Here is a 15,201-nt window from a genome sequence, read left to right as displayed (position 1 = left end):
AAAGACACTTTTATAACAGAGCCTTATCATTACAAGATATGAAAGATCATGAAATCTTCTAGTAATAGCCTTCTCCACTGCCCCTGTGGTCCTCAGAATACCCGGAGTGCGGCCTCTTCTCGCCTCTCCTATCATCTCTGTACTCTTGGTCTCTTCCTCCACCAAAGTCCCTTCGGTCGTTTCTTCGGTCACCTTCGAAGTCTTTCCTCTCCCCTCCGTAGTCCCTCCTCTCACCTCCATATTCCCTTCTTTCACCCCTATAGTCCCTCCTTTCCCCTCCAAAGTCCCTCCTTTCCCCTCCAAAGTCCCTTCGATCACCTCTGAAGTCTCTCCTCTCTCCTCCAAATTCTCTCCTCTCTCCTCCAAATTCCCTCCTGTCCTCTCCAAAATCCCTCCTATCCCCTCCAAAATCCCTCCTATCCCCTCCAAAGTCCCTCCTATCCCCTCCAAAGTCCCTCCTGTCACCACTGTAGTCCCTCCTTTCTCCTCCAAAATCCCTCCTCTCACCCCCCCAGTTTCTCCTCCGGTCCTCTCCAAAGTCCCTTCTATTGTACCTGTTACGATTATACCCTGCCTGTCTGCCATGGTGGTTATCAGAGCGTCCCCTAAATCCACCCCGCCTATTCCTTTCAAATCTTTCAGCAGGAAGAATTGGAGGTTTTGGTGGTGGTTTGCTGCAATACTGAAAAAGAGGAAGAACTGTCAATCAAAAGTAATATATGCATCTTTCTAGGTATGTGAAAACTGGTATTACTATATTTTCTAATATCAATAGTAATAGCCCTATACATACTCATAGTTTTGGCACATCTAGAAAAGTTACAGGAGACACACACACACAAAAAAAAGGGGCTCTTTGATTACTATCAAAGAAGGACCCAGGCTCAGCTGATGTAGTGACATAAGCTACTAGTATGTAAAAAAAGAAAAGGGGTTTCAACTAAAGAGGTTTTGATGTCTACAATTTGCAAAATGTACCTCACATCTCCATAAGCTGCACAAGATGAATAATCTTTTAATAGTGATTCAGTCAGTGTCACTGACCAGCTTCTCCCTCCTTGACCACCGTAATACAAAAGGGTCTAGAGGAATATCAAATTTGCATAGGCATAAGAAAAGAAGGGACTATCAAACGTAGGATCACTAACCTCCAAGAAATTCTCATCATTTTCTGTGTAGCGATCTTTGGCTTGTTCCTCCAGTTTTTTCAAAAACTCTGTGTCTAGTTCCACCATGTTTACCTCACCAACACATACATCCTGCCTCTCCTCAGCCATAGTTAATATCTTTGTCGTTTGGGAAGTCCAATGAGCAAGGAGTCTGAAACTGTTATAAAATCAGCCATGTTAGTAATAATAATATTTGCCATGAAACATCTACAAGGTTATCCTCATCCTTCTAAAATTCAGTGTCAAAAATGAAAAATTTTCTTAGTTGTTCTTAAATTAATATCTATGCAAAACAAACAGACACATACAAAGTAAGACTGTTGAAATCAATGTTGTGTGAAGAAAGAGTAATTTTAAAAGTTCATAACACTCTGTGAAGTGAACTTTTCTTTGTCTTAAAATATGATTAAAAACAGACACACAAAAGCTAAAATATGTTGGTAACAAATTATGTTTTATTGTTTCGTGAAAATCTTCATACATTTCTGACTAATACTAACAAAGGAAAAAATGTTTTTACTTACAGTCTTCACTTATTAATTTTTCTAAAATAAGTCCATAGAATCCCTTGCTTGAAGCTATGTACTGGCTGGGCTTGGTATTTTCTATTGGTTCAAAGATCCTGAAAACCAAGAAGAGATAAAAAAGCAATAACAAAATTCTTTAAACTACTGATAATCAAAATTTGTTTTATGTGCTCAGACAACAGAAACGAGAGAGAATATAAAATTATTTAATATTTCAAATCAAACACTATAGCATTCTCAGGCACTGACATAGTCAACTTATCTTACTCCTCTAATAAAAAATCATAAAACAATTATCATATAATCTCTGTTTTCAAATTAAATAAACATGTTTATAAACAAAAGCCAAAGAGAGAGAAAAAAAACAAAAAAACTATCATATCAGAAAAGAACCTAGACTGAATGCAACTTGCATATTGCTTTTCATAACTCTTAGACCTCTTTACTGAGTATTAATATATCTGCTATATTCCTAGTTAAGGGACCTTTTTTTGGATTATGTCTATGATATGGACTGCCATCTACAGCATATCTTCACCACTGCTAAAATGTGAGGTGAAGTGTTACACACCTGTTAAGCTCTGTACAAGGTATGAATGAAAACAAGTAATTTCACAGTGTAAGAGAATCAACTGAAGTATTTCTATGTGATATCCTGCGATATATTAAAAGAAAAAAAAAAAAAAGAAAAAAAAAAAAAAAAAAAAAAAATTGTTTCATTGTTTTATTACTGACACTTTGTGGACATGTCATTAACTGAATTTCACTCTTTTGTCATTAGGGTTCTGAATATTTGTACACATCTGCAAACACATAAGAAACTAATAAGAAACGAAAATTAAAAATCTACAATGTGAAATTATGTAAAAATAAAATAAGAAAATAAAGTCCAGAATATTTAAACCTGTACCAAAATCTGAAAGTCTGAGCAAGCTGCTAACAAGGCCTACAGCAAACATGTACAATACATGCCTACTTTCCAGCTGCTGAAACAGGCTGGTGCTGCCCTACTAGTGCACTTTCAGTTGCTTTTTAAATCTTAACCCAATCTGCATAGATGGCAAGAATACATGCCATGCCCACTGTAATACAAGTTTATTTATTGTATTTACACACAGATAGCTCTACAAGTGTATAGTCACCAAGGAGTAAGTTATTTGTCCTACCTATCTCACCTGTTTACCCTTTTCCTTGATTTTTGGAAAGTTTCTTTTGTATTATTTCATTGTCTTTGTTACCAAGACTTTAATGATGAATACTGGAGAGCCCCTGTATATATCAGATGAGAGGTTCTGTAACTTTTGTGATCGATTGCTAATTTGCTATGGAAATGATAATATTACAACCTTGGATAGCATATTTTGCAGAATATTACCAGTAGGTCACAGATATCACATGATTCTTCCACTCTTGGTTGATATTTCAATATAAATAAGTGTTTTGTAATTTTCCTAGTGTTTGGAATTCCAATAATAATATAATGTGAATTACATTGACTATATTGTGTATTTTTTCATACTCATCCAAATATTTGTCACAATGAACTCTTGTTCAGGAGATGAAGGAATATACAAATAATCTTAAGTTATTACAACAAGCAATAAACTATACTTCTTGTATCAGTTCAGCTGGTCCTCTATCCTAGCTTGCCAATCAAGTTTTACTGATAAAGATAAAAATATAGTACAGAAAACACACCAGCCAAGATGTGCCTTGCAGCGAGGACAGACGCAGATCTTCCACGAATAGCCAGGAAACCAAGAATGGTCACTATACCACTGGAAGGAGAAAAGAAGCTAATGAGTTAATTTATTATAAAACTGAAGAGGTTTTATGAACTATAAATTCTGCACATCACACACCACCACACACACACAAATGTATACAAAATCAAATTGCTATGTAGATAAATTATGGAGGAAAGAAGGATTAGGAGAGATTTGAGACTGGAAGCTTCAATGGCTGAGAAAGGGCAACACAGAAATCTGCGAGTGTTTGAGTTGGGGTTTGTGCATTAAGTCCACATAGGGACTTGTTAAGATAGAGGTCAGGATAACCTACGTTACCTCATCCTTTTGAGATGTAAGCTTTTGTCTCAATAAACTTGTCAGATCAAAATTCTATGCAGTTAGGAATTCATCTGCAACTCTACTTGTTGGTAAGTAATCAGTCTCCTGTATTTACATGTGCTTATATGTCTGAGTATAGGCACAAGTACCCCCCCCTTTTATAATCTTTTTTTTGTATTCTTTCCCCAAAAATGCAGCACTCACCTCTCCAACGCCTGAACATCCAGTTCTTTTCACAGTGACAAGGTCAAAAGCTATATCAGCTGGGTTTCGCAGAGTCTGAACCATCAAATGAGAATGGCCAAGGACAGACAACCAGTGACTGGACTCCGAATGAGGGCTAGTGACATTGACAAAATTTTCCTTCGTATTTTCGGTTAATTCTGCCCCACAGTTACGACAAAGGATATGATCTGTTGAGGGAAACAACTTGTGCTAGAGTTCTCTATGGTATCAACTGATAAGGAAAAACACATTTATCACTACTGAAGGTCTTAAATAAAGCAGATTCACACAGAACAAAAGCAATATAACTTTTCTTGGATTTATACTATTCATAGTATTTTTAGACATGAGAAGGCATAAAACAAAAGAATTATATAATACTATCAACAAACAATAAAGAACCAGCATCCACACAACAAAACACAATCATATGTATATTCAATTAATTATGTATAACAAAGAAATATTGACAATACTAGAGCTTCTGTGAACTTGATATTATTTATTCTCTCAATAAACTCACGCACTGGTACCATTCAATGAGAATTAATCTAGGAACCTGTTGTAGATGTTGGGAAGTGATGCTTAACTAAAACCCAATAAATAATATTGTTTGTATATGTGCAAAATTTAAAACCTAAGGAAAAGAAAGACTTCAAGAGATCTAATTTTTAGGCTGGTTGCTCTAAGCTATATATTACTACATGCTGGTAAACAGTTTGGAATATCTTTGATTATCTGATAGTTAGAACCCGACAGCAGTTTAATATAGCAAACTGTTGTACCAGTTTTATTTTACACATTTGTTAGACTTTGCTGATGTGTTCTACTAACTCTACTTTGTCTTTATTTTATCTATTTTTCATAAAGGTTCATACAATAAGAATACTGCTACTACTTGGATATTGCAAACTTTAAAAAAAAAAAAAAAAATTTAACTCTAAACTACTATTTAAAGGGGGAAGAAAAAGAAAGAAAGAAAGAAAAGAAAAAAAAAAAAAAAAAAAAAAAAAAAAAAAACAGTTTGAATACCAGCTAGGATCCAAGTATAGAATGTTTTTTTGTTTTGTTTTTTGCCATTTACTGCACACCCAGGACCAGTCTAGAAATCATAATTGTGCAGTTGGAGGGTTAATCCACTTATCAATTAACCCAATGCCAATAGGCATGGCATGTATGTACATGCCATGCCCATTGTGGGTTTAGTTTATTCATTGTTTTTACACATAGATGGCTACACTTGTACTAACTCACCAATGAACCAATTACAAGTACTGCCTGTCTTGCCTGTCTACCCTTTTCCTCGATTTATGAAAATGTTTAACACTTCTACATCTTATTTTGCCGTTACTAATGTATATAAAATTATAGAAATTAAAATGTCTATAATAAAAATAACATCATCAATATTCATAGCATGAGTAAAAAATGTTTTCCCCCCCAATTCAAGGAAAGGTAGAATTAGGTAAGGTCGCAAGGTCTACTAATTGACTCCTTTGTGGCTTAGCACTAGCAGAGCCATCTATGTGCAGACACATTTCACAAACTTTTTTTAAATGACTACAGCATTTTCCCTGGCAGCATGTGGTTAAGCATGGAGTGCATACAAATAATCTGTGGGGAGTGATTTTCATGCCTATAATATATTACCCCCTACGATCCAGATGACTTGATCGTCACATCGAGAAAAAATTTGGCTTGAGGGGTAGGTGATGTGAACATGCTGTCATTGGAAAATTTGGCTATAGGCCAGGTTGCCACAAACTTGCTGATGTGACCATTTCAGACGAAGACCAGGTGATGGGAACGATTTGTCACGAGTGCACAGAAAGGATATTATTTCCACGTTCAGGATCCTATTTCTAGCTGCTATAACTGGCTCTGCAGGTTGTATTACAGAAAATTGAATATTACACACAAATTAAAAAGACACAAATAACAAAATGTTATTTTTGTATCATTATTGTACTGCATTATGTACTACTTAGAGAGATGATATGGAGTTTGTCTAAGAAAAAACAATCTATCACCATCTGGATAAAGCAAATCAAATGACAAATATAGACATTGAAAAATGACAAAAAAACTAAAAATGCTTATGCAGAAAAGAGAAAATATCATTGCAACAGGAAGGCATGGAGTCTTGTCACTGCATACAAGTGATTGTTTTCACCAGCCTACAAGCCTCACACTTGTTAGAGTGGCCCCCGCAAGTAAGCCTAATGCTTGTGATGGCAGTGAAGTGGTGGATCTGGATGACGTGACATGTCATGTCAAGAAAAAATTTGGATGAGAGCCAGGTAACAGGAGAGGTCATGGAAAAATATGGCTGAGGGCCAGGTGAAAGGAATGTACCATCATGAAAATTTTGGCATAAGGCCAGGGTGACAAGAATGACCCAACACAAGTATACAAAGGTCTAGAGGAAGATTAGACTCAGTGGACTCTTACATTATTTCCATTGATAAATGAGGGTGGAACATGGCTGGAAGAGTGCTGGCTATAGGAAGATCACGATTTCCATGGTCAGGATCCTATTCCTGCCTGCCTTGACTAGTGGTGTGTGGTGTATTAGAGAAAACTGAATGATACAAAATATTTAAAAATGATATATAAATGTATAAATACCACAGGGGTCCAGTTCAGTAAGATGTAGGTTTAGAACATATAGTTTAATGGCCATGGAGGTCCAGAGGGATAAGCCCCTGACTAGGGATTATACGGCTACAGCATATTATATAAATACCAAATGGGACCAGGGGGCAAAATAAATACATTACTTTACATCTATTCTATTTCCCTTGCAAATTGATAATAGGAAAGTAACATATCAAATTATGGTATACATTTACAAGAAAATCAAATGAAACTATTATCAAGAAAGGGGAAAATTACACTCCCTGATACCGCCAGAGGGTAGGGTTGACAGGGGTTCCACCCGCCAACACCCCACAGGCAAACATGGTCTTATCTTCAAGTAATTACAACAAGGTAGAGTTGAAACTTGCAAGCACTGAGTTGACTTCAGCTGTGAGCAGGGGTTTCAATAATCTTTTTCCTTTATTTGTGGCATTATCATTTGTGCCTGCAGATTATTTCTTGTACCGAAGACTGCAACTTTTTGTCCTCTATAAAAAGTCATCTTTAATTTGCCCTAGTTTAAAGTCTCCATACTGTAAAGACTATCCATCATGAATAATGAAAATGGATCACAACAAATGGTGCATGGAGAGTAAGTCTAATGTGACTGGGTGGTGTATTTCCCTGTTGCCGTATTTCCCAATGGGGAAATGCAGCAACAGGGTGGTGGTCTTGGGGCAAAAGCCTCGGGTTAGCAAAGTCTATGCTTCATACAGCAATTTTTATGGATTCCCAGGAGTAGCTGTAGTAACAGAGACTTAGGGATATGGACACTTCATAAACAACAACAAATACTTTCACTTACAATATTTGTGATGGAAAACAACAAGAGATCCCCACATATTAAACTCTGAATACCTGAAACAAGGAATAACAATTGCAAGGTTGGACTACTGAGCAATACAATAATTCACAGGGGTCCAGATGCAGAGCTTTTAGGCTTGGGGCATTTGGTGGTTTTATACCCATAAATTTTACTAAAAGATTTCAAGTTGGTGCATAGGCCCATAAAAACTTTCAATAAACCCTCTAGGTCTGTCTTGCCCTCCTCCCCACCCCCAACCCGACTTATAGAGCTAAATGAATTTGATTACAGACACATACAAGGCAGTATTGACTGGCAGCAACTGCCCCCCCCCAAAAAAAAAAAAAAAAAAGATGCCCCTGGTTATCATTGATCTTTATATATCTTAATACTGTATATTTATATACAGTAATAATAGATTTACCTCTTATCCAAAAGGTTCAAGAGCAAATGCTTTCTTCAAAACATGTATGTGTTGTGATCACATCAGTATCACCAATACTCACTCTTTTTCCATAAAACTGTACTGCAACTATTGGTAGTACAACCACAATAGCAACATATAAATAAATTTATATATATATCATTTGTGAATACCAGAAATATGTTATAGAAATTTAAAACACTCTATAATATTTGTTCAATATAGACTTATCATTAATCCAATTGGATATTGTTTACAGTTTGTTGAGTATTATTCACCCCCCCCCCCCCCATGCAATACTTAATATTCTGGTATATTGTACACTCTGTTCGCATAAACAGAGGGAAAAACTAAACTCACTAAGAAATGAAATAATCTGCATAGGCAGAAAATAACATCAGAAATAAAGTTTGTGGCTAATGCCTCCCCAAGAATAAGCCCATGGTGATCAGGTGGGAGTCAGGTGGTAGAGCCCCCAATAGGGAAATACTGCCATTGGATGGGGGTCTGGACACTAAACCCCTGTGTTAGGAAGGTTTTTGTAAACAGTACCATCATTATTTTCAGACCTTATATGAGTGAAATGAATAAACAAATATGGTAATAGTATCATATATCTTTATTCATTTCAGCCGCAGATCGGTTTGAATAGGATTCCATTCCCAAAGCTTAACTGGCGCCTTTGATTCCCGTCGTAACAAGGGTTTGGTGACAGCGGGAATGATGACTAAAGTGAACCGATCACGACAACTTTGGTGTCAATGGATTGCTCTCTCTCAACTATCCAAATATATTATCAATAATCTTGGCCATGATAGCAGGGGAGGATATGAAAGGTACCTGGGATATTGGGGGGTAAAATATGAACAAAATACATGGTGAAAAACTAACTTGAAATCAGCTTCAGCAACGGCAAAAAATGTATATAAAACAATATCAAAATGAACATAAATTCCAACCGCCTAATGAGACAGAGAACCAGCCGACTTCTCGTCCAACTTCATATCACTCATTCACTTTCCAATCAAGCCATACACACAGTCCAACATACTTCACCATTTCCTCTAGGTCACTATGGTAAGTGTGTGTATAGTTACCGTGGCGTTCGTCCTCGTGAGAAGTTGAAAGACCCGGTGATACGAGGAAGAAGATCACCAATAATAACGGCGTGTTTGTGTACATGACGTCACGTGCGCGTTCGAGGTTGACGCAAAAGGAAGTCGATTTTTTGTTCCGCTGTCCATGTTGTTGCAATTGATTTGCCACAGTTAGCATTTGTTGTTATATAGATATGTATGTATGTTTTTTCAAAGTTTTAGTACTATAGTGGCTCAGCGAGAAATACTATTGGAGAGGTAGTGTACATGACGTCACATGTGCGTCGGTTTTGATTTTCTGTTCGTGATGCTCTCTCTTTTCCACCATCTCCTTTTCTCTGTTTTAGACCTGCAACTCTGTGAAGGATGTAGGTTTTGGAACTAATGACATAAAAAAAGAGTTTTCGAATTAGCGACAGTATTTTTTATCCTACATCGGCATATATATACACACGTGTGTATCTACTGCGCATTTCTATCACTGAAGGAGCTTACTCATAATATCATAAGCAGAAATGCTGCCAAGAACCTTATTACTAAAGACTGCTCATGAGAGTTATCTTGCAAACTGTTAGCATCGACCGTATCAGTATGATCTTTACCAATACAAATAAACCAATCAATGAAGATGCTGAACAGCTCAACTTTAGACACGGCCTCCTTATCTTCACTGATGAATTACCCCCACATCAACTCTTGAGCACCAGCTATCACAAGGCATCTCAGCCTTGCAAACTGAGCTTTATGCCATTAAAATAGCATTAGGTTAAGTCATCAAAACATTACACCACTCCATATATATCTACACAGACTCATCTACTTTGCAAGTTCTCAAGAAAAGTTGTCCAACAGACAACCTGAACTTGGTAACAACCCTTCTTCAGGTACAACAAACTGGGGATAAAAAAATATTACTCTACAGTGGATACCCAGCCGTGTAAACATCTTAGGCAATGAATTCGGCGGTGCAGCTGTATAGAGTGCTCTCAGGTTAGACTATGTCACAAAAAATATCAGGAAGGGATCTTTTGAAATATCCGATACCGAACAATACTGAACATTAACATATGCAGGATCACGATCAGCAAGATGGTACAAGTCTGTCACCAACTATGACCCACCGTTCTTCATTGGTGCAATGAATAGACAGCTTTAGTTTTTCACAGACTCCGACTTGGGTATCACTGCAACTGGGAAATAAAAGAAAGGATACACAGAGAATGTCAGCATTGTGATATTCAAACTGAAGAATCACTTATCCACAGTCTCTTAGATTGCCCGGCCATCTTAACACTACTATGCTCAGCATTAGTATCACCGTTCACCGCACCTCCCACACCAGTATCATTGTCACAACCCTTCCGTCATTCGCTCCCACGATGTCACTATCATTGCCATGGTCGTCAGCCCGAGGGCCACATATGAACGCATCCTCCCCAGAGGGCCTTCATAGTCTGTCCACGCGGACCACTTTGGTTCTCTAGTTGGATCCCACAAGTGCGATGCAGTAGATGACGGGCCCTCCCCGGAACTCTGGAGCTTCGGCGACTTCTAAGGCCTCCGGCGTGGGCTGTGAAGCCACGCCTGGTCCCTGGGGCAGTACACTGCGTCCCTGGCCCGTTCGTTATACCGCCGCCACATCGCACGCCCCGCCATCTTGAGGTGCTGACTTGCCTGGTCTCCTCCAGGTGACGCTATAGGGTTCTCACGCGGGCAGTCCTTCATCCCGTGGCTTTCCTGTTGCGAGGTCTACTGGAAGGCAACTCTCGTGGCCGAACATTAGATGCGATGGCGTAAACCCCATGGACTTGTTCACCCGCCCGGTATATCATCATCCCAGTCTTGCTGGTCTTCTTCGCAAAACTTGGCTAGTTGGGTGACGAGTGTGGCACTGAAACACCATGCCGTTGTTTCGTGACCAGAGACTCAAACTCTCAGCTCTGGTCCTCTGGGATCCCAAAGCGGCTAAAGACTCGGATCACCAGGAATTTTGAGACTGTCTCTGCTTCGTGGTTGAGAAGGGTATAAGCCTCTGCCCCCTTTGAAAATCCATGGCCACACCAGATATATTTGTTTCTCCTGTCAGTGCAGTGGAAGGGACGAGCAATGTCTGCAGGTATGCATTCCATGGATGTCCCGGCCTGGTACAGCTGGAGGGATGCACGAATCTTCTATGTGGGCCCCTTCTTTGCCGTGCACCACCTGACTGGTCTTGCACCTCTCCTGACAGTGGTGCCATTACTAACCACTGTGCAATGCATCCCACTGATCCACAAGGCACTTGGTGACTTGGCTTTCTAAGGTTATGGTCACCCACTACAGCTGTCCTTGCCTACTTCCAGTCAATGAATGGTGCTAGATTCTGGTCCTTTCTTTAGTCCTCCCTCCATCTCTCGTCAGCCTTGGCTACACTCTCACTAACCACCAACCTCCAACAGGTAATCTCAGGCTCGCGACGAGAGCAATGAACACAGTCAAGTTCACAAGGATGGTGGCTGCCTCGAGGCTATCAGTGTTGCCGTGAACACGGCCAGCCCGATGCACCACCTGGTAGTTGTACTGCTCCAACTTCCAATGCCATCTTGTCAGTTGGCTTTCCAACCTTTTCAAGGTCTTTAACCAAAACAGTTTGGTATTTACGGATGGTAAACTGCGCCCTGTATAGGTAGTGTCGGAAGTGGTCGAGTTCTTTCATTATGGCTGACAGCTCCTTGTGAGTGACAGTCTTTTTGCAAAGGCTTGGAAAACTTGGAAGCTGTAGGAGGCTACCGCATATCCTGGCCGTCCTTGATCTGTGACAAAACCGCGCCGACGCCTTCCTGACTGGCGTCTATGTCCAGGGTGTAGGAGAGGCTAGGATCCGGGTATAGAAACACCGGTACTTCTACCTAAGCTCGCTTCAGGGCTGCAAAGGCTTGCTGGTTGATGCAACGGTGTGGCCATGGTGGCAAAGCCTTACACAAATCTGCTATAATATGTCTACATCCCCAGGAAGTTTCTCAGCTCCGCCACAGTCCTTAGCACTGACCAGCCCTCCACTCCCGACACTATCAGTGGGTCCGTCCGTACACCTTGTCTGTCCACCGCGTGTCTAGGAACGATATTTTTGTGTGGAAAAGGGTGCATCTCTTAGGGCTGAGGTTAAGGTTGGCAGCTTTGAGGCAATGCAAATCCGCCAGGCGCTCCAACTCCTACCCAAAGGTTTTCCCAAACACCAACACGCGTCATCCTGATATACGTAGTCCGCTTTCCACTGCAACCCCTCCAGTACACATTCCATTAGGTGTTCAAAGCATTCAGGGGAGTTGCACAGACTGAAAGGAATGACAATAAAGTGCCACAGCCTCTGGCTGAAAGAGAAAGCATTCTCTTTATCCTTTGTCACCCAGGTATAACATGGAGAGCCATTGAACCCCAGCATATTGTCTAAGGGTAGGCACTGGTGACGGTGGTTTCGTTCAGAGCTCAATAATCCACTCAAAGCCGTTTGTTGTCAATAGCACCACTGTAGAGCACCAATGACTGTCTGAATGCTCTGTAATGCCAGCCACCACCATTTTCTGCATCGAGTTGCATCTTAAGTCCACATCTCCCTGGCAAAACACGTCTGCATACCGATTAAGTACTTGCCGCACTCTCCTCGCCTGCTCACAAGTCAAGTGCTTGATGTTCCGCTACATCAGGTCCCCCATGTGGCTAGGTACTTCTTCCTGTTGAACAACTATCTTGGCTTCCTCTCCTTGTGCCTTCAGGGTGCCTCGTATTAACAGAGGATGAAGGGGTAATTATGGTGGTGGTGGAGTGTACGAGTCTGATGACTGTGCACATAGACTTTTCATAAGTGTGTTGCCTGTTCGCGGCGTCCTGTTTCCTCTTAGCTTCTATCCGCGTCACTAGGGCATGTTCTCCTAGGATCAGAAGCACCTCACGGCCTCTCACGGTCATCCTCCTCCGGAGATCTAAACACGCCTCCACACATGTCAGGTAGTCAAGCAAGTAAGGGTCCTCTATTTCAGAAGGCATACCATCACTTTGCCCACACTCAGGCTCACCCACACAGGGCCACTCATTGGCATATAGTCACCAGGAACGCCACATAACTTCTGGCCGGGTTGCGATCATATTTTCCCTGACAACGTCAGCTGATCCATTGTCTACTACCAGCTTCACAGGGTGTACGTTGATCTGGCCAACCATTCTCATGACAGTGCGCGCCGCAACCTGCCGACACCTTATGCTTGCTGGGGCGACATGGTAATTCGATAAGCCGATAATTCTCCAACGAGTGAGACCTGTTGTTGCTTTTCTTCTGGAGGGAGGGTGTCTCCCAGCCTGGGTCTTCAGGCGGGGGCTACTAGTTATCTCTCCCCTGCTAGTCGTAGGGGTGGCGATGGCGGTGAGAAAGAGAGCCTCAAGTTCGGCCGAATGTGTCACCGCTTCCTGCACGTGGTGCGGCCCCGCCTGCTTCATTTGGACCTGAAGCTGTTTGTTGGTCAGTGTGTCTCTTCTGTGGCCATTAGATATGCCCCTGTACCATCACCTCAATATCCTGTGCCAGGTTCGAAAGGAGTTCGTCCCGCAACGGTCAAATCGGCGCTACAGGGCCCTCGCTTTGCAATCATACGATTGCATTTAGGCAGCAGTTAAGTGCTCCAACACTTCCACAGCCATACCCTTTAGAATGATGATAAGCTGTTATGCCTTTTCTTCATCGTCCTAGCTTTGCCTCCTAGCTGCAGCCTCAGATTAGGCCTGTAACACATTCCATGGGATTTTACCGTCACATTCGGCTAGCCTCTTGCTGAGCTTGGTAGGGGTGAATAAGAGAGAGGAGGGGAAGGGGAGCCCCCGGCCCTTCAAATACATGCTAGTGAGACCAGCATGTGGACTTTGTTCCCGTGCATCCCATGGTGTAGCGTTGCATTCGACCGACGCTTCCTCCTACATTGACATCAAGAAAGCCGAGGCATCTTCAAGCGTTCTCATCTTAGGCCAATAGGCCTCAATCTCCCTTGTCACTGCTGCCAACTGGTGCCTCATTTGGACTAGGATTTAGTAAGAACAATACAATTCCTGGTCGCAGCTGCAACCACAGAAAACACTATATCTGAAACAGTTTCTCAACAAATCAAAAATGTTTCGCAACTGCTGCGAGACATGATTTCATACCCACGTCCAGACCAAGATACTTTATTGAGCAACACTTGTGCTCAGTTGTTGGGTTGCTGTAAATATTATGATTAAATATAGGAAAATACACGTGCCAGGAGTTTGTGAAATCGCATGTATGCTGCAGAGCAGTCACTATAATTATTGAGGCGCTGCACTAGCAGGAAAGAGGGAAAAGCCTGATGAAATAGACAAATTTAGTAACCTATTAGGCAGACGTATTAACCTATATAGCTAAGTGCTGGCAGAATGATAACAATAACAATAATTTTAAAAAATGCCTTTCACGTATTTGTATTGCCTCACATAGCTTAACACCGTCAGAGGCCTTCATATTTTGTATTTTAAAAATAATGGGTATGTAATGTCACGAAGCAATCAGTTCTGAATTAATGTGCTATCAGCTTATTCTGCCACAATATTTACATCTCTTTAAGTACTTTAACTGCTCAGTATGTCCTCGAACTTTAAGAACATAGCTTAGAAAATCATATGGTCACAAGCAGAATAAACAGACAGCAAATTAATTAGACAGCATATTAATTATAACTTATCTACTTCTTGACATTACATACTGTGTATAGTGAAACTGCAAATACTAGGCTTCTGATGGCCCTAAGTTATGTGAGTGTGAAAAGCTTTTTTTCTGACAGCAATAAGCAATGTGTGGCATTGTAGCTATATGTGATTTTGTTTCCTCCAAAGATCTTTGCTTATTTTGTTACTATAAGCAGGTAGTATTTTTTCCCAGGTTCAACAATTTGGACAACAGAAAAGGCACAGTTCCATTTCCAATTTGTAGGAGGTCAATGCGTACAGCAACAGTGGCGAATCAATTCAGACACAGATTGGTGCCAGTGCTTTTCGAGTGTATCATAATAATCGCTGATAAAAAGTTTTCGTGTTTTGCTATTGTCTCGCAAAAGTTGCCAAACAGTGGAACAATAAATTTGGAATGCTGCTCAGTTGTTGAGCAACTGTATCGGAACAATACAGATACATTATTGCTCAACTGTTCCGTTACAATGTATTTTGAGAACCAATCACAGCACCTGAGTCTCGCTGCACCCCTTCGG

At 40.6% G+C, this 15,201-nt stretch overlaps 1 protein-coding gene across 3 annotated transcripts in view; it reads right to left on the bottom strand.

Moving 5' to 3' along the window:
* The window catches only part of LOC125033577 (TATA-binding protein-associated factor 2N-like), a 9,412-nt gene extending 304 nt beyond the window's left edge, over positions 1-9,108 (bottom strand). Inside the window, exons 1-6 of one of the 3 annotated variants that reach the window (XM_047625207.1) lie at positions 8,957-9,108; positions 3,970-4,178; positions 3,395-3,474; positions 1,694-1,791; positions 1,149-1,326; positions 1-682 (exon numbers count right to left, since the gene is read on the bottom strand). The exon at positions 1-682 is cut by the window's left edge and continues 304 nt beyond it. In XM_047625207.1, coding sequence (XP_047481163.1) covers positions 1,280-1,326; positions 1,694-1,791; positions 3,395-3,474; positions 3,970-4,178; positions 8,957-9,041 — 519 coding nt within the window. In that variant the 5' untranslated portion in view covers positions 9,042-9,108 and the 3' untranslated portion in view covers positions 1-682; positions 1,149-1,279. Of the gene's footprint in view, positions 683-1,148; positions 1,327-1,693; positions 1,792-3,394; positions 3,475-3,969; positions 4,179-5,640; positions 5,872-8,956 lie in introns of those variants that run through there. The other 2 variants (XM_047625208.1, XM_047625206.1) reach the window with 2 other exon arrangements.
* Positions 9,109-15,201: the final 6,093 nt, after the last annotated feature.

Source organism: Penaeus chinensis, chromosome 16, assembly GCF_019202785.1.
Source record: "Penaeus chinensis breed Huanghai No. 1 chromosome 16, ASM1920278v2, whole genome shotgun sequence".
Lineage (NCBI taxonomy): Eukaryota > Metazoa > Arthropoda > Malacostraca > Decapoda > Penaeidae > Penaeus > Penaeus chinensis.
The sequence above is the reverse complement of the archived record's forward strand: the minus strand, read 5'-3'. Positions and strand labels throughout refer to the sequence as shown.